Source organism: Urocampus carinirostris, chromosome 3, assembly GCF_059441175.1.
Source record: "Urocampus carinirostris isolate Australia breed hairy pipefish chromosome 3, RoL_Ucar_1.0, whole genome shotgun sequence".
In the NCBI taxonomy this organism is placed as follows: domain Eukaryota; kingdom Metazoa; phylum Chordata; class Actinopteri; order Syngnathiformes; family Syngnathidae; genus Urocampus; species Urocampus carinirostris.
In genome coordinates, this window is record NC_142351.1 from 2,887,038 (window position 1) to 2,906,450 (window position 19,413).

The 19,413-nt window shown below is 41.7% G+C and overlaps 2 protein-coding genes across 2 annotated transcripts in view; both read left to right on the top strand.

The window, feature by feature from the left end:
* Window positions 1–2,630, top strand: part of LOC148368311 (uncharacterized) — a 38,805-nt gene extending 36,175 nt beyond the window's left edge. Inside the window, exon 3 of the mRNA XM_088330379.1 lies at window positions 1,427–2,630. Within this exon, the coding sequence (XP_088186505.1) occupies window positions 1,427–2,385 (959 nt within the window). The 3' untranslated portion in view covers window positions 2,386–2,630. The remainder of the gene's footprint in view (window positions 1–1,426) is intronic.
* The window catches only part of LOC148368310 (uncharacterized), a 165,581-nt gene that overhangs the window by 48,041 nt on the left and 98,127 nt on the right, over window positions 1–19,413 (top strand). The window lies entirely within an intron of this gene.

A 19,413-nucleotide genomic window follows, 5' to 3' on the forward strand; every position in this document is an offset into this window, starting at 1 on the left:
TGCGGTTTCGTCATGCTGCAAGCAGGTGGTGCGTGATTTGATGTCGAGCTCAGTATGTGTGTGTCTGTGTGCGGAGTCAGACTTTGGAATCGTTTGCAAAATGAGATCAAACAATGTCCAACTATTCACACTATTCAAATTGAAATACAAAAAAGCATTACTGGCGAAATACAGGGATGAAGAAAATGGGAAATGAGGGAATTTGGAAATACTGCATTTCAAACGATGGTTAACTTGTTGTTATTGTTGCTATTATTACATCAGAACTGTTATCATAAGTATTGTGTTTATTTTTATTGTTATTATCACTGGTGCCGCAGTGACATTATGCGCATGATGATGTTGAGGGATGGGTATTGCGAAGATTAGTCTATAAAATATGTGATTATTGTAACTATTAGAATTATTGATATCTGACCTGACCTTAATGCTTCCTTAATACTGCCATCGCTTGGCTTCAAGTCCCGAGTAAGGCTTAAGTTTTCAAAAGTCGCACTCAACCTTTAAAAACACCCCCTCCCATCACTCCTGTCACAGTTTCTGCCTTACCTACGTTTTGTGTAAATTCCAAAATCTTTGACCGTTTCCGACGAGTGCCAGACGTTTCTCTCAAATGGGAAGTGCCGATGTTGGCCATATTGACTCGTTTTTGATGGCCTACAGAAAATCTAGCTCTGTAGCTATCCAGACATAGGGCACACCAAAAGAAAGCTTTAACACTCATCTTTCATGAGACAACGGTTGGTTTAGTTGATTAGATGACATTGCCAAGTTTTTTGAAAAAATACTTGTTTCCCAGAAAACTTCTGAGAAAAATGTCTCCTTGCAAAATGATACATGTCAAGCAGAAGTTTTGCCCCGGTGCTTTTTTGTAATATCTATGTTTTTGACACCTAAACAATACTTTCCATAAACACAAGGGCACTTGGCTTGAAAAATAACATTTGATTGCAAGAACACTAAACTTATGCATAAACTTTGCAAAAATTCTCAGCCCCTGATGTCTCGGGTGACGTGATCACACGATTCGAGTCGTCACGGTGATGTCAGGGCCCTACGATACGTCATCCCAACCAAGGCCCTTGCTCATTATTTAGAAAGACTAAAGATTTGAATCGTTAACAGGATGTACTTATATCTTTGCTTTTCTCATCACACTGCGCGTACTTGGCATATACACCGTCGCCTACTCACCGCCATACAGAGTAATACGGCAAATACAGGAACAAAACGCGGCACTGGGTGTTGACAAATATCCGATCAAAGCCACTCCTACCACCTAGTGGTCATTTAATTCCCAGAGGCCTCATACTTGCTGATCAGCCGCGCCTAAGCCTTTAGAATGTTTTTTTTCGTTTTGGCACTCGGTGACAATGCTTCTGAACGAGTTGAAGCAATACAAAAAAACGTGACTTGTGTCTTGCAGACGTCAGCCAAGAATATCTTCCTACTGCGCGGGAGAAACCAGAGTTGCCTGCCGTTAAAATTGAGGAGGATCTGAAGCCTTATCACGTTAAGCAAGAGACAGAGGATGGGGAGCCTGTTGGCGTTAAACAAGAGGACGATTTTCCAGTCTTGCTCCTGACCGGGGTCCGTTCAACCGTCGAAGATCAAGGTCAACCTGAAGATAACGGTCGGCAGGAGCTTCTAAGTATCAGCTTCCATCAACATGTGGAAACGGAAGACGACGACACGTCCCATTCCACAAACGCTGAAGGTGGTAACGCATGTTCCCAGTGTGGGAAAACGTTTCCACGCAAGTCTTATATGAAGTTGCATATGAAATTCCACGCTGGCGAGAAGCCTTTTTCCTGCTCAATTTGTGGTAAAAAATTCACCCAAAATGGGAGCTTAAAAATACACACAAGAACCCACACTGGCAAGAAGCCTTTTTCTTGCTCAGTTTGTGGTCAAAAATTCACACAGAGTGGGCACTTAAAAAGTCACACTAGAACCCACACTGGCGAGGAGCCTTTTTCTTGTTCAGTTTGCGGTCAAAAATTCACACAGAGTAGGGACTTAAGAGAACACATTAGAACCCACACCAGGGAGAAGCCTTTTTCTTGCTCTGTTTGTGGTAAAAAATTTGCCCAAAATTGGCAATTGAAATTACACCAAAAAAAACACACTGGTGAGAAGCCTTTCGCCTGCTCAGTTTGTGGTAAGAAATTCTCACAGAATGGGAACTTAAAAATACACACCAGAACCCACACTGGCGAGAAGCCTTTTTCCTGCTCAGTTTGCGGTAAAAGATTCACTACAAGTGGGAGCGTAAAAATACACACCAGAACCCACACTGGCGAGAAGCCTTTTTCCTGCTCAGTTTGTGATAAAAGATTCAGTGATCGTGGAAACTTAACAAAACACATTAGAAACCCACATTAGAACCTACACTGGCAAGAAGCCTTTTTCTTGTTCAGTTTGCGGTCAAAAATTCAACCAAAATGGACAAGTGAAATTACATCAACTAACACACACTGGCAAGAGCCCTTTTCCTGCTCAATTTGTGGTCAAAGATTCACTAAAAATGAGAACTTAAAAATACACACCAGAACCCACACTGGCGAAAAGCCTTTTTCCTGCTCAATTTGCGGTCAAAGATTCAGCAAAAATGTGAGCTTAAAAAGACACACCAGAACCCACACTGGGGAGAAGCCTTTTTCTTGCTCTGTTTGTGGTCAAAGATTCACTTCAAGTCAGAACTTAAAAAGACACACATTAACCCACGCTGGCGAGAAGCCTTTGATTTGACCTGTTGACATTGTGGTGAAAAACAAACTATATTGTCAAGTCATTTTTATTTGTATAGCCCTTAATCACAAGAGTCTCAAAGGGATTCACAGGTTATTACACTTTATTACACAGACAATTTTTCAGACTATTATTGGACACTAGAAATGACACACAAGACCCGGTGCAAAGACTTTTGCCTGCTCGGTTTGTGGTCAAAAATTCACTAAGAGTTGTTAATTAAAAACATCCATTTGGTTAAGTATCATACAGGTCATCTACAGTATAGGAAGATAACGGCCACAAAACCTTTTGCCCTCACCTTTTTTTCAACCACTGACTCTGCCAGCACATCAAAAAAGCCACATTCATTCACAGGAAGTGAGCAGACTCTCCAGTTGTATCATAAAGATTTGTGACCCCAAAGTCTTCATACGGATTCAAAAGATTCATGATTTGCATATGTGTCATGTTTCCTGATAGATGATCTATTTCCTCGTGTGCCCGCATACAATTTTGCCTGTTATCAACAAGTATAATTATTATAACACTAAAATGGCCGACCTAGATCCCCAGGGTTGGGGCCTGTTATCACCAGAGCCCCAAAGCTTGGAGAGCCTGTGGTTCTCTCCGTCCCTGTCGTCCGGATGGGAACAATCCCCGTGAAGTCCGCCGCCAAAAGAGATAGGAAGCTTTATTTCTTCATCTTTCTGGTTGGCCATGTGCTGCTTCTCACACACTCCTCCCCCTGTTGTGGCAAATACACTTGCAAATGTAGAATGGATTTGCATACATGTAGAAATTTAGAAAGACTTGCTTACAGTAGTGGGAAAAGGTCGGGTAGACATCCTTGAAGATACTCTTGGCAGACATTAAGTTTCCTTGAAGATAGCGTGCAAGAGACGGGACGCTCTGTACTTGATACGTGATACAGGACCGCCTTTTGGGGTGTACTCAATCGAAGCCTAATCGTCACTACCAGCTTTAAATACATTGTCATGTTCCTAGCTCTGTGAGATCTTTATTGACGCATCAATAAAGTGACATCTCCCTCCATAACGAAGCTGGCTCCTGTCTATTTCTTTTATCCACTTATGAGAAGACTTTCTCTCGATTATCGGACCTCCAATTTCTACAACATTTGGCGCCGCAACGTGGATTGGCACTAATTAAAAAAAGGGAAAAGACTTCTCAGTGGAACGGTCTCGAATGAGCGGTTGAGGTAAGGATAGTTTTTTTCTCTCCTTGTTTCAATTTGCTTGTCGAGATTCGTGGGAGGACGGGAGCCTGTGACGTCGGAGCTAAATTATGAAAATGCGTGCACGTGGAATTTTCCGTCTATAATCAGGCCCAAGTTCGGACGGATGAGATATGTAAACTGAGTTGAGATTTATTTTTTTTTGTTTTGTCCCGGGAGTTCGGTGCTCAAAGAATCCTGTTTGTTTTGGGACGTAGGCTGCTTGAAAAAGGAAAAAGGCTAATTTTACCTGGATAAAATGGTGCAGCGGCGTCGGTATTTGTATATTTATGATTGTCTTGAGATCTGTGTAAAGCTGTGATAAGACGTCGTCATTTGCTGAAGTGACAGTTCGAGAGTAGACGATCTATATATGGTTAATACGGGGCATGTTTTATGTGTTTCCCTAGTCGATTGATGATTGGGAGTCGGACATGTAACCTTGCACTTAAGAAGAAGTGTGGTGCATGGAACCTCGCCATTTTCTACAATCTGAAAGGTTATACCGACGTTAGAAAAATGAGCAGTAATCAGATATTGTATTATTAAGATATATTCGCATAGAAACAAGCGATACACAGAATGTGTGAGAATTGCTGACATGTTTTCAGTCTGGGAGATGTCTCATTCGGGAATGTTGGTGTGTGTGCCAGCTGGCGATAATTGTGCGTGTGTCTCTCTGTCTGTGGATGTGTGTTCTGTTCGGTTCGGTTTCTCCCCCGCCCGCCTGAGTGAGTGTGCGCGGGTGATTTATACTTAACTGTTTAAGGGCTAGGAGAGCCTGTGTTTCTTTTTGTCTTATTAGTTTTTTGTGTTGTTTGGCGTTGGGAGAGGAGTTAAGGAAGCATGGATGATTGATGGAGTGACTGCTTATTCTACGTTTTACGGTCTTGTATGTGCTTTAGAGTGTTTTGCTTACCCCCACCTCTCTCCGTCTTTCCCCCGTCTTTCGCTCTGTGTGAGTTGAGCTCAACCGTGTGTATTCCCGCCCCACCCCCGTCTTTCCCCCGTCTTTCGCTCCTTTGCTGTATGGAAAAAAAAAAAAAGTGGAGGGATTACTTAATTCGTCAAGTGCTCCGTTTGCGTGTGGCCTTTTGATTTGTGAGATCTTGTTCCGATGAACGTGATAAGTAGAGTTTGGGTAAGTTGAGGAAACAATTTGGCAAGCATTTTCAAAAGACAATGAGGAGCAGATTACTTGATCTTGAGAAAGACCATGAAAAATTTAAGAATTTAATTGCTAAGGTGATGTCTTCATGGTCATTTAACCTAGATTAAACATCCGAGTTTGTAAACATGACCGATTTAGCAGGATTCAGAAGTCAGACGCACTGTTGAAAAAGGCTGAGGATGGAAAGAATAACAAGCAAAGAACAAACAAAGACGTTCACTCATTCGTTGTCTGCGCCGCTTGTCTACAGCAGGGTCGTGGGGACACTGGAGCACATCCAGGCTGTCCTCAAACAGTGAGCAGGGGGCAATCTGAACTGATTGCAGCCAGTTTCGAGGAGAAAGAGGTAGACAACTGGGCACCAAGGTCAGTGTGGCACTGATAAAGCTCATGGCACATTCCTGCAGCGGATTGCGAGTGGAACGTCACGATGGACTGAGCCAGACGGCCAAGGCCGTCGACAAGGCGGTGATAACGAACAACACGAGTCTGCGTTGAATCACGCTAGAATCTTGTTGATTGACGTAGTGTTTACAAATCTGAGGAATATTGATACGTTTGGATTGTGAATTATTTTATTTTTAACACAGAAATACTGCTAAAATTGTATTTTGAATCTGCTTTCCAGGAAATCGGTGATGTGTCTCCAGATGCAGGAGCATCAGGAGGATTATTAAGGAGAATAGGTAACAGGGGAATACCTTTGACTTTATATCAGATACAAGTGCACAATTTAAAAATATTATGCAAGGGGGGGTGAAATAGCTGGAGAAGTAGGGGGGAAGTCTCCGTATTTACAGGCCACGGTAGACGGAGGGAATAATAATGGAAAAGAGTAAATGGAATATTAAAATCAAAGATAAACAAGATCTTTGTGAGTACTAGGCTCAACTGAGGGGATGCGCTACAGTTAGCGCTGGGGAGTTATCGCATGCTAACTCATTGGATCACGCATTTAACACCGCATGAAATGCTAACAGGCAGACCAGCGCCGCATCTGGGAGGTCCCTATAAGGGGCCGCCACTTGAGCAACTACAAACTGAACTGAGAGACTGTATGGGACAATTGACGGCTGTCATCTACTGGCTGGTTAAGAGACAAGAGCCCAAGGTCAAACAACCATTTGAAAAGACGTCCCAGGGGATCTCGTCTACAACAAGGTTTCAACGAAAGTGGAACCATCCGAGGCGTGAGGGACCGTACACCGTCGTGAGGGCAACGCTGGCCGCAGTCCAGGTCGAGGGCAGCTCAAAAGGGTACCATCTGAACCACTGTACCACGGCTCACGCTGCCACCGTCAACGAGACCAAGCAAGATCAACAGGGCAGTAACGTTAAATTAGGAAAACAAGATGTGGGTGACAAAGCTGTGTGTGATAATAAATTGTCTGATATGATTGTTACTAGGAGCAGAGCTCGAGAAATCGCAGCGGCAGATGGAAATTGCGGGTCCAGAAGTGCAGCCGGAGATCCCGACAGCGACGCTGCAGTTGCGGACCATGGCACATCAGAGAGACAGCAGCCCGGTTAAGTGTGACACTACTATACAACATGGTGAAACAATTGAAAATTTGGAAAGTACAAATAGCAAAAATAAACAAATTGGAGGTACTAAAATCCCGAGTACGATGGGATTAATCCGACAAAAGAGAGACGTGGAACCAATCGAAGTGCCGACTGTATACCGAAAACCAACTATGTTAACGACAGTACAGACTGAGGTAACGGATAACACGCCAAGCCTTAACAGCTGGTGGTTCAGTTTGGGGGTCACTCCAGCACCTAAAGTCATGATACAGACGGTAACAACACACCTAAAATCAGAGAAACCTACACCCACGGCGACAGCACGGAAGAGTGAGGTTACAACGCCGACGGCCAAAAATGAGTGCACGGCCAGTACGTAAAATTCGGGAAATTGTGTAGAAGAGGAAAACCATAACCCTAACTCGGTAGTTGTGTAGGCACATGGCCTCAATGTGCACTGACTTAATTTGACTAATTAACTTAAATTTTTGTGGGCCCTCTGTCTTGTCATATGTTTTATGTTTGTTCAATGTTGTAAGTGTTTGTATTCTTTCCTGTATTCTTATCTTTCTTGTCTATATGGTTGTCCAGCGTTTAGTCGGCCCACGTAACTGAAAGGATTAACAGAAAAATATCGAAGGAAAAGGAAAAAGGGAACAATACAGTGCTCAAAGAGACGAGAAAAACGTTTTTAAAGAGGGAGACGGTTTAAAATGTATTGTTTTAGATAGAACCGATAGCACGTCTCGTTAGGAATCGAAAACGTTCGTTTTTTTTTGTTAGAAATCGTTTTGAAGCTAAGGGTGTGCAACATAACGTCCGAGAGCCTATGGAGTTCCCAGAAAAATAAATGTTTTTTCAGTTGGAAAACGATGAATTTAGAAGTGAAAAGTCTAGAAAAGTATGTTTGGTTATTTTAGGTGCTTTAGATTATGTTGATGCCAGAATAACACCAAGAAAGGATAGAATAATAACAAAAGGAAAAAAATTAACCTATTCCGGTTTTCGGTTCAAAATTGGAAAATTAAGGAATGTGAAGACGAGGAAAAATCCAATTGAGTAATTTGAGATGGAAGCATTGTTGTACGAGAATAGTGTAAAAACGTGAGTAAATACTTTCTTTTCATTGAATATGGAGGAAAAATTCATTGAGTCGAATAAAAATGAGTAAGATGAATCATTGTAGATCAATGCACGTCATTTTCACATTAAGTAGGTGAAGCTAAGATAGTAGATTGAATTAGTTTGGAAAGAAAAATAAAAAATAAATAAATAAATAAATGAATAAGTGAGATGGTTATATGTCAATTTCCCATTAAACTAGTGGGCTAAAAAGCATGTGTTAGAGGGCGTAGGAGAAGGGAAAGTTATGTAGAAAATGGATTGTTGGCAGAGCAAGTAAGGAAGTTACAAATACAGAAAGATAAAAGTTAGTAAAAGAAGGTAAAAAGGGGAAGAGATAGTAGGCATTGAGGAAAAGAGAAGAGGGGGACATGCAAGTGACAAAAGAAAGGAATGTAAAGGGGAAAAGGTAATTGAATGAAATATTTTTGTTGACAATTGGCCGCAGTAAAGAAAACATATGTTCCGGGTAGACGTGTATAGCTAGATACCATCAGACAACCGAGAGGAATTCCAGAGGAATTTAAAGTTAGGAATGAAATTAAGTCTGGATTAGAATCGATATTTATCTGGATAACTCCGAATAAGAACGCAGAATGGATTAATTACATTTATTACAACCAGCAACGTTTTATTAATTACACTAACGAGGCCTTTAGTGCAATAGGAGAACAATTACATGAGACATCTAGGATGGCCTGGCAAAATCGTCAGGCCCTCGATTTTCTCTTAGCCAGTAAAGGAGGCGTGTGTCATATGATAAAGGAGGAATGCTGTACTTATATACCTTTAAACACAGCCGAAGCAGGAAGCTTCACAAAAGCAATGTCGAAAATTCGTGAGTTGAGCAATGAAGTGACAGTGAATACTGAGAAGAACAGTATCTCTTTTGATTGGTTCTCGTCTACATTTGGGTACTGGGGTGGTATGTTAGCGAAGGGGGTAATTTTTGTACTAACTGTCGTAATAATTATGTGTTTGTTGTGTTTCTGTGCCATACCTATTCTTAAAAGAGGAATGCTTAAGACTTTTGGAGAACAAATGACAGTAGTGGCTAATGCTAGGGTGGCAGAAGCTCAATGAGCACAGTTAGTGATTAAATATCCAAGCCTATTCCTAAGTGAGGAAGAACAGATGACTCAACTAAATTCAACACCTTGAATTTTATCTGGCAACGTTAATAGTCAGTCTACATTATAATAAAAAATGGAGCATCTGCGGAAAGAGACACAAATGATGATCTGCACTAATAACAATATCAATTAGCACTATTGTTAAACACGTAACACACTATATAGCACTAGGAATAACAGCAACAAATATATTGGTTTCTGATTGTGATTCTTTTGTTGGTATGTCACACTGCCGGGGAGCAAGCTGCTGTCTGGGATGGTCAGGATGCATCGTCGCTTCCGGGTTTTTGGCTGCATGGAAACTGCGCGTGATGCCTGCTGGGATGAACACTCACTCCAACATCTGACTTCACGACACCCGTTGACAAATACGACAGTGCATGGTCTTCAAATTGTTCACGGGGGTCAGGCCAAAGGCCAATGTGTACACTGTATCACTATCCAGTCATGCACTCATCTTGAAATGTGTCGACGACTGTTACCAAAATTTGTTATCACTCACTTATCAGTTCATTTATTCATTTACCTTTATCACGTACCGATCAACCGTCGACGGTCCACGTGTATAATCCAGTATGTACGGATAAAGATAAATGAAGGGGGGGTTAGTGCATGGGTCAGATGTTTGGAGTGTTGGGGGTTTTTGTAAATGAAACATGAACAATGAAAGTTAGAATGATCACAGCAGGCTGACCGCCAGAATTGTATTTTATTTTCGATTCGCGTAAACTCTGTCCGTGTATTGATATCTATGATTTGTAATACTTTGCCACTACTCTGTATTGATTTTCAATTTTAATTTCCATTCAAAATGGGAGTATAAACTCCCAAAAGGGGGGATAAGGTAACAGAAGAAAAAAAAAAAAAAAAAAAAAGGGGGGGATATGTTGTGGCAAATACACTTGCAAATGTAGAATGGATTTGCATACATGTAGAAATTTAGAAAGACTTGCTTACAGTAGTGGGAAAAGGTCGGGTAGACATCCTTGAAGATACTCTTGGCAGACATTAAGTTTCCTTGAAGATAGCGTGCAAGAGACGGGACGCTCTGTACTTGATACGTGATACAGGACCGCCTTTTGGGGTGTACTCAATCGAAGCCTAATCGTCACTACCAGCTTTAAATACATTGTCATGTTCCTAGCTCTGTGAGATCTTTATTGACGCATCAATAAAGTGACATCTCCCTCCATAACGAAGCTGGCTCCTGTCTATTTCTTTTATCCACTTATGAGAAGACTCTCTCGATTATCGGACCTCCAATTTCTACAACACCCCGAGGGACTTTTTTGTTCTCAAAACTACACAAAAATGGTCATGCAACAGCCTGTCTTTAGTATTTTGGGCAAATATCCCATGTTGGCACGCTAAGAAAACAATCCCATATCATTGAAATGGGTTTATTATCTTAAAACTGGGTGCATTGATCATTACTGTTAACCTGTTGCAGCATTTCTTCCACCTTCCATCACTGAGTGCTTGTGTCAACAATGTGCTTTATTCTTTCGTTTGATTCCATTTTCTTTGTCCTGTGAATAAAACGTAGTTTCATAAAATCAAACTGCATTATTTTTGGGTCGATGTTATTTTTCTTCTGAACTGATCACTATCCATATCAAATATCTCCAAAATCGATCAAAGTTGAAAATACATTGTGTTTAAAGTTGGACCCTTTATGACAAACGCTAGACACAGGCTATTTCAAACGAATTCGTGTCGGAAACCAAGAGCACCACCTGCTGACTGAATTGGTAAGATTATGAACCAAATATCATTGAAAGCCATTTGGAAATGTGTTGCTATCTTGGCCATAAAGGAGTCAGAAATCACGTTACGAGTGATGACTTTTGCCAGAATCGAAACTTAACTCTGTGTTATGTCAAGACAAAACAGAAAAGGGACTTGGATTTTCCTGGACCAAGATGAAGTTGAGACTGGAACTGGAAATCACCATGACCACATGGTAAGAAAACATGAAACCGAAATATGAAATGTTATGAAGTGAGCAAGCGTGTGGATAACAGAGTACTCGGTTGGTTTGGACCAATGGAGAGGATCTACAGAGCAGAAGTCAATGGAAGGAGACCAAGAGGAAGGCCGCCATTGATGTGGATGGGTGGAGGAAAGAGGTCTAAATTTAGTGGAAGCTAGAGCTATTAGGAATGAGTGGAGAGGTGTTGTGAAAGGATAGTGGGATTGTGGAGGCGTTCTTAAGGATGGACTGGGCACCCGTATGATGCGGCAGGGGTAAACCAGCGATTGAACAGAAGAGTGTGTGGCCGCTTGTGTCCGATTTCATCTGGAGGGACGACTTAGGTGCCGAGGTGCCTAACTTCTTTGGGTTGGCCATGGTCCCATTTTTTTTTTTTTTTTTTGCTATTTTTTTCATTTTATTTATAAAAATGTGTTTTTAAGTTTGGGATCCAATTTTTCACGGTACCAGGTAAGGCTTCAAGCTATTGTCTCACGTGTTAGGACACCCACACTACACTCATTAGCGGACATTTGATTGCAAAAACAAATTCAGGCGAGAAAAAAAAACCTTGTATATCTGTGTCTTCCAATTTGGATGATTTAATATTAGCAGAACTTGCAATGGGCCCAAAATGTTATGTACATATACATTGAAGGATTTTATAGTTTATACGATTAAATACAAGTTACATTTATCGAGCGCAATAAAGATTTTTGCTGGGTGAGCTTCAGGTCACGCCGTTCCGAATGCGAATGTTTTGTTTAGTTCTGTTGATAACAAGACTCTAACGGAGGAGGCCAGACACACATGGACAAACATCGAGGCGAGGTGGTGGAGCCCACGTGGGGGGTTTTCCTGACGCGCCGGCTCGCGGAAAAAGGCGCGGGCCGGAAGAACTTCAGAAGATCGAAGGAGAAAGGAGGCTCGACGAAGACTCGAGCGACACTGATTCGGCGCTTTGGATGGAGTTAATTATTCAAGAAATTAAATCTGCCCCCGTGTGGAAATGCCGGGTTCTTGTCCGTCTTTTCACAAAAAGAAATGAGCACACATTGTTAGGTGAATGAAGTTTATGTTTGGTTAATGGAGTCAGATAACTAAATCGAATAATTTGGTAAATGGTACATTTTTAAGATGTGATTCCTAATAATTATATATATATATATATATATATATATATATATATATATATATATTGGAAATGTGTTGCTATTTTGGCCATATACAGTGGAACCTGGGTTCTGGACCATAATCCGTTCCAGAACCCTGTTCGAAAACCGATTTGTTCGATCACCGAAATCATTTTTCCCATTAAAAGTAATGTAAAATCGTTTTAATCCGTTCCCCACACCCTGAATATTTACCACGAACGTAAACATGAAGCTAACCCGGGCTAATCGTACGTTCGCGTTAGCGTCATCTTCCGTACGAAAGATGACGCTAACGTGAACGTGTCAAATTAAAAAAATCAGCTCGTTTACACCTCATTTAGCACCCGGGTCTCCGCCACAAGTGGTAAGCGCTTAAAGGATAAAGAAAATAATTATGAATAGGATTTCTTACCTTTGTGGTGGTCTATTCCCTCGAAAGAAGGGAAACTCGCACACTTTCTTCATATTTTGCTATTATTTCTTTCTTAAATGCAATATGGGGGGCAGTAGCTCAGGAGGTAGAGCGCTCGTCTTGGGATCAAGGAATCCCAGTTCGAATCCCGGCTCGTCCGTGTTATATGTCGAAGTGTCCTTGGGTAAGACACTGAACCCCCAATACCCCCAAAAAGCAGGTTAGCGTCTTACATGGCTGCAATACAAGGCCACTATTGGGAAATGTGAAGCACAATGTAAAGCGCTTTGGGAAGTCATTGACTTGAAAAGCGCTAGAGAAATGCAGATCATTTGATTAGTTGCACGCACTACTCTCTGCTAGCACTGACCTTCCGAGGCATAATTAGGGGTTAAACACTCTGTTCACCGATATTAAAAACGAAAGCAAAAAGGAGTGCGCGTTGCCGTGACAACAGTTCTTCACAAGGGGTGGGGCAATCTACACAATCTACACCCGTACACCGCTCAGCATCACCCCTAGCATACCGGCGTTGGAACTCCGATTTTTCAAATGAAAAGCCGAGCAAGAATTTCTCCAAATTTTTGGTCGAGAACCGATTTGTTTGAACTGAGAGGCGTTCGAAAACCCAGCTTCCACTGTATGCATATATATATATATATATATATACATACAATTTGGTAAATGGTGCATTTTTAAGATGTGATTCCTAACAATTTATATATATATATATATATATATATATATACACACCGTAAATTCCGGACTATAGAGCGCACCCGATTATAAGCCGCACCCACCACATTTTGGGAGGAAAACCAATTTTGTACTTACACAGGCAGCACCTGTATATTAGCCGCATGCGCCCTCATTAAAACATGTAACACAGTCACAAAACTAGCTCAAACCCCGGCTTTGAGTCCCGCGATTGTAGCTGAATATAAAGTATACAGTCCAAAAAACACAGCCGGCAAAATGAACAGTTAAGTGAGAGGTGCAGTTTAATGTTTACTGTGAGAAGGAAAATTTAGGCTTCAGCAGTCGCAATATCCGCCCTAACACGGTATTAGCCTTAAAAGAATTATTACCTACGGTAACTGCAGCCTCCACTTCGTAAACTGGGTCTGTTGACTCACAAACAACTTCAATACTGCTTTGGTTAATGTTCTTGATTCTGTGGCGCCCCTAAGGCATAAATTCCGACCTAAGAAGAATACACCTTGGTTTGCTGAAGAAACCAGGTTACTCAAACAAGGTTACAGAAAACTTGAACGAAAATGGCGCACTACTAAGCTGGAGGTCTTCCGACTTGCCTGGTGTGACAGCTTGCTTAAATATAAAGTAGCTCTTGCCTCAGCTAAAGCATCGTTTTTGTCTAAGATTATTGTTATACATAAGAATAATCTGAAATTTTGCTAATGATTTATGGAGTATTTTAATAAAAAGATTCAGCTCATCAGGAATGAAATCTTAAATGAAAGCCCTTCAACTTTGTCCTACCTTAACGATGTGGAGGTGTTAGGTAAGGACAGTGTCGATGGTTGTCCGCTTTCAATGATTTGTCCCTTGATAGTCTAACACAGATGGTCAGTAGGGCCAAACAAACTACGTGCCTGCTCGATCCGTTTCCAACGTCACTGGTGAAGGATCTGTTTGGGATCTTGGCACCATCAGTTTTAAATATTATTAATATATCGCTATCCTCGGGTATTGTTCCCGTAGCCTTCAAGTCTGCCGTCATTAAACCCACGCTTAAGCGACCTAACCTTGACCCGGAAAGCCTAGGTAATTATAGGCCAGCGACAAATCTGCCATTTTTTGCAAAATAACCCGAAAAGTTCATTGCACAGCAGCTAAATGACTTCATGTCAGAAAAAACCTCTTGAAACTGTCCAGTCAGCATTTAGGGCAAATCACTCTACTGAGACAGCCCTGGCTAAAGTAACCAATGATCTCCTTTTAGCAATAGATTCCGGTTCTTCATCAATGTTACTGCTGCTGGATCTCAGCCCTGCTTTTGATACGGTCGACCACAACATATTATTGGTTCGTCTGGAAGGCGTTGGTATCTCAGGAACTGTACTCTTGTGGTTTAGGTCCTACCTGTCAGACAGGATGCAATGTGTTAATTACGGCAATCTGACCTCTAAACACTCTAATGTCCCCTATGACGTTCCACAGGGCTCTGTACTCGGCCCCTTTCTTTTTAGTATTTTTATGCTTCCGCTTGGTGACATTATCCGCAAGTATAATATTAGTTTCCATTGGTATGCTGATGACACTCAACAGATTGTGCCACTGGAGACAACTGGACAGTTAAGTTGTAGAAATCTGAAGGCTTGCTTTACTGAGATTCAAAGATGGATGTCAAATAATTTTTTACGCCTTAACCCAGAAAAAACTGAAATGTTGATTATTGGTCCAGCTCACTGTCGTCAGTTGTTTTCAAACACTACCCTGAACCTAGACAAATGTGACTCAGTCAAAAATCTAGGTGTTATATTTAAACATAATCTGATGTTCAGTTACATGTGAAAAATATGACTTCGAGTAGCTTTCTTCCACTTCCTTAATATTGCGAAGATTCGCCAGATGCTGTCTCAATCAGATTCACGCGTTTATGATTTCTCGGCTCGATGACTGTTGTGTATCGCTTTCTGGTCTCTCGAAGTCTAGCATCAAAAGATTGCAGCTGGTTCAGAATGCGGCAGCTCTTGACTAAGACCAAAAAGTTTGAGCTTATTACTCCTGTATTGGCCAACCTGCACTGGCTCCCAGTACGCTTGAGATGTGACCTTAAGGTTCTCTTATTAACATAGAAATGTTTGCATGGATTTGCGCCCTCTTATCTCTGTATGATCTCTGTGATTTGATTCCCCCCTATGTTCCTATATGGAACCGCCGCTCTGAAAATGCCGGTCTAGCAATGATGACTCCGAGAGCCAAAAAGAAGTCTGCAGGCTGGATAGCGTTTGCCTAGAGGAGTGTGTGAGAAGCAGCACATGGCCAACCAGGAAGATGAAGAAATAAAGGTTCCTATCTCTTTTGGCGGCGGACTTCACGGGGATTGTTCTCATCCCGACGGCAGGGATGGAGAGAACCACAAGCTCTCCAAGCTTTGGGGCTCTGGTGAGAACAGGCCCCAACCCTAGCGACCTAGGTCGGCGATCTTGTTATTATAATCATTATAATTGTTGATATGAGGCAAAATTTTATGCGGACAAGAGATGAAATAGATCATCTATCAAGAAACATGACACAAAAACTCTATCAAGAAACATGACACAAACACAAAATGAAACGTTTTTGATTTCACTACCGTTCCGGTTCACAATTTGTTTTTAATCATAAACGTTGCATTATCATTTGAGGCCAGTCTTTAAGCATTTCTTTTGTCTTCTTTGCTTGTTTGTCTTGAGACTTTTTCCTCTTGTATTCCCTTTTTAAATCTTAATTTCATGTTTTCTCTGAAGTTTTGTGTCTAATCTTGTCGCATGCAATGTTTTGGGCGAGAGTAGCTCAGGAGGTAGAGCGGTCTTGGGATCAAGGGATCTCAGTTCGATTCCCGGGTCGTCCGTGTTACATGTGGAAGTGTCCTCAGTTAAGACACTGAACCCCTTAATACCCCCAATAAGCAGGTTAGCGCCTTACATGGCTGCAAGGCCGCTATTGGGAAATGTGGATCACATTGTAAAACGCTGGACTGTGTAATGTAAGATCAAACATTCGGTTGTGTCCGGCAACTCTGTTTGACCCTCACAAACAAAAAAAAACCTTTAGTATATCGGCTTTATTTGGTAGAAGCTTCATGCTTATTAACATTTCTCCTTTTTATTTCGTCTCACTGCTTGAATGTTGCTCGCCCAGCCGTCGGAATTTTTGCAAAATGTGTCCGTCTCCAAAAAATAGATTGACTCCATTGTCTTTGAGTTGCTCTTCCACTGGCTGGCAACCGATTCAGGGTGTCCCCAGCCCGAAGACAGCCCCGGCACCCCCGCGGATGACAATGTACGAATCGACGTTTTGTTCATTTTTCCAGCCGCATCCCACATCGCAGCAAACGGTATTTTGTTCCTCTTCGTTCAGATGAGCCACCTCTTCACGGTTCAATCTGTCCTTTCCAGTCCGTTGTCTTTCAAAAATGGATTTCCATTCCCAATGAATCAATCGTGCTTACATATTGGGATTTTTGGTAAATCAATAGCCTCAATCTGAATGACCATGTAGAAATTCTCTTTTATCCATTTATTTTCCATGAATATTCTAGAATTCTTATGATCCGTCTCAAGATCGATTCATCCGCTATTTTTAAATTCATATCTTTCTCAGGATCGATGAATCTGTTCCTCGTCGTCTTTTGAAAATGCTTTCCGTAGGATAGGCAAATGTTTTTTAATTCAACCAAGCTATAAATCAACATTTGTTACATATTTGTTAAGGCTTGTCAATCGTAACACTCTAATAACTTGAAAATTTACGGTATGATTCATTTCACACTCTCTGGCAGCTCCTCTCACGTGAGAGATGAACAAGCAAACTGAGCAGGCGAAAGGCTTCTCACCAGTGTGGGTTCTAGTGTGTTTTTTTAAGTTCCCACTCTCAATGAATCTTTTACCTGCAAACTGAGCAGTAAAAATGCCTCTTCCCATTGTGGGTTAGTATATGTTTTTTAAGCTGCCACTTTCCGTGAATCTTTTACTGCAGACTGAGCATGAAAAAGGCTACTCATCAGTATGTGATATTTTGTGTGATTTCAAGCTCTTATTCTGAGAGTTCGTTGACCACAAATTGAGCAGGCGAAAGGCTTCTCGCCAGTGTGGGTTCTAGTGTGATTTTTTTAAAGTCCCCACTGCGGGTGAATCTTTTCTCGCAAACTGAGCAGGCGAAAGGCTTCTCCCCAGTGTGGGTGAGTGTTTTTTTAAGCCCCAACTTTCGGTGAATCTTTTACCACAAACTGAGCAGACAAAAGGCTTCTCCCCAGTGTGGGTTAGTCTGTGTTTTTTTGAGCTGCCACTTTCTGTGAAGTTTTGACCACAAACTGAGCAGGAAAAAGGCTTCTCATCAGTGTGTGTTAATTTGTGTGATTTCTGAGAAATTGAGCAAACGAAAGGCTTCTCGCCAGTGTGTAACATCAAGTTTCCTTGGTGGGAGAATTTTTTATCACAAAATGCTCTTTTTTTTTTTTTTTTTTAAGGTGCACCGCTACTTTGCGGATTTTCACTTATCGCGGGTGGTTTTGGTCCCCATTGACCGCGATAACCGAGGGGCCACTGTACTTGTCACTCACGAATTGCCATACGGACTACCATTTCATGAATATTCTTGTCCTGTTTTGGGAAAAGAAAGCACATTTCTTTCAGTGATTAAAAGAGGACAGCCATGTCATTCATCATTTTGTATGTTGTTATTTCCATTCTTTTCAAACTCATTTGAAAGTTTTGCTTATTTGAAACTATGAATTCAATCGTCTAGGTCTGGCTCTTTTGTGCGCATTATTCTTTTATTTTGCATACGTAAACACCTTGAGGTATCGTCATAGCCGTTTTGTATCGTCCTCGTTCATCATTCGCAAATGAATCCGGCCGCTAAATAGTTTAAAAACCCGTCGATCTCAATATTCGGATTCATCCGGGTTTCGCACTCGCAGATTTCCGCTGGTCAATTCAGCGAAACCTTTCCTATCTTATTTCGTGCTTCGTATTTCTCTTTCCTTTTGTCGTCGAATGCCGATGGATGGTTCTCTCGCGATTTCCACGTCTCGCTCTTCGTCATCGCTCCCGGTCCCGCTTTCTTCATCGGCGGGCGGATTAGGACATACGCCGCCAAAGTCACCCGCTTTTCACCATAGTAGCAGCCGAACGGACCTCCGTTTTGCTTATCTCTTTCATCATTATAAGGCGCACCTAAAAGTCTTCATTTTTTCAAAAGCTGACCATGCGCCTTATAATACAGTGCGCCTTATATATGGATCAATATTAAGTCGCAAAGTCTCGCTACTAAAGCAAGGACCCGCCGACTAGATTTTCCCTCGAACGCCAAGTCGTCCGCGGTGTATACTGGGATTTATATACCGGCGTATCATTGGCTAACCAATGTGTCAATCATGATTTGAATCAATTGATATTGGCTAAAGTTATACTACACTCACGGATATAAAAGGACCACGGTTGCACATTATTATTGAACACGACGACTTCGGTGAGCTACTCCGGCTATGTATTTCCCTAGTATCTTGTTTCAGACCGAACTCGATGTTTCTGCGATGGGTCTTTTTTTAAATTAAACTCATTTCCAAGTGTTTTACAGTAAAGTTGCGAGAGAAAAAGAAAATAGAATAGTCTTGAATCTCAAGACTTGAACCTTCCGAATGATTGAACGATGCATTTGAGTGACATGGTACGGACACCGCATCCGCACGTGTCTACGACACGTATTTGCCTCTTTGCAAGCTTTGGGAATGTTAAGGGGGTAATCAGTTGGACTGAATCATCTGACTGTTTTGTCCACGTTCCCGTTGTAGCGCCTTATCATCCGGTGCGCCTTATCTATGGAAGATATAGGACCAAAAACTATTTTTGGGGGTGCGCCCTATAACCCGGTGCGCCCCGTAGTGCGGAAAATACGGTAAATGGATCGGGGCGTCGTCCCAGGAAATGCCTAGACGGGAGGCCAAGCTCTGCCGTTTGTTGCTCTGTTTCTCCAGGTGTTGTTTCTCTCTTCTTTCAGCTCTTTCCAACCTTTTTGCTAAACATTCAAATCGTGAACTTTCATGTACAGGAGCGATGCGTTCCTCGAACTCGAATTTCAACTTATTAACCAATAGCATTCGGAGTTTTCCATCAAAGCGTTTTGTCCGTTTAGGCAAGAAAATGCCGACGCGTAAACTTCATGCCAGAAGTATCGGTGTTCCTAGATTGGAACGTTCCCATTTCAGTAACAAAAAGGGTCATAAGAT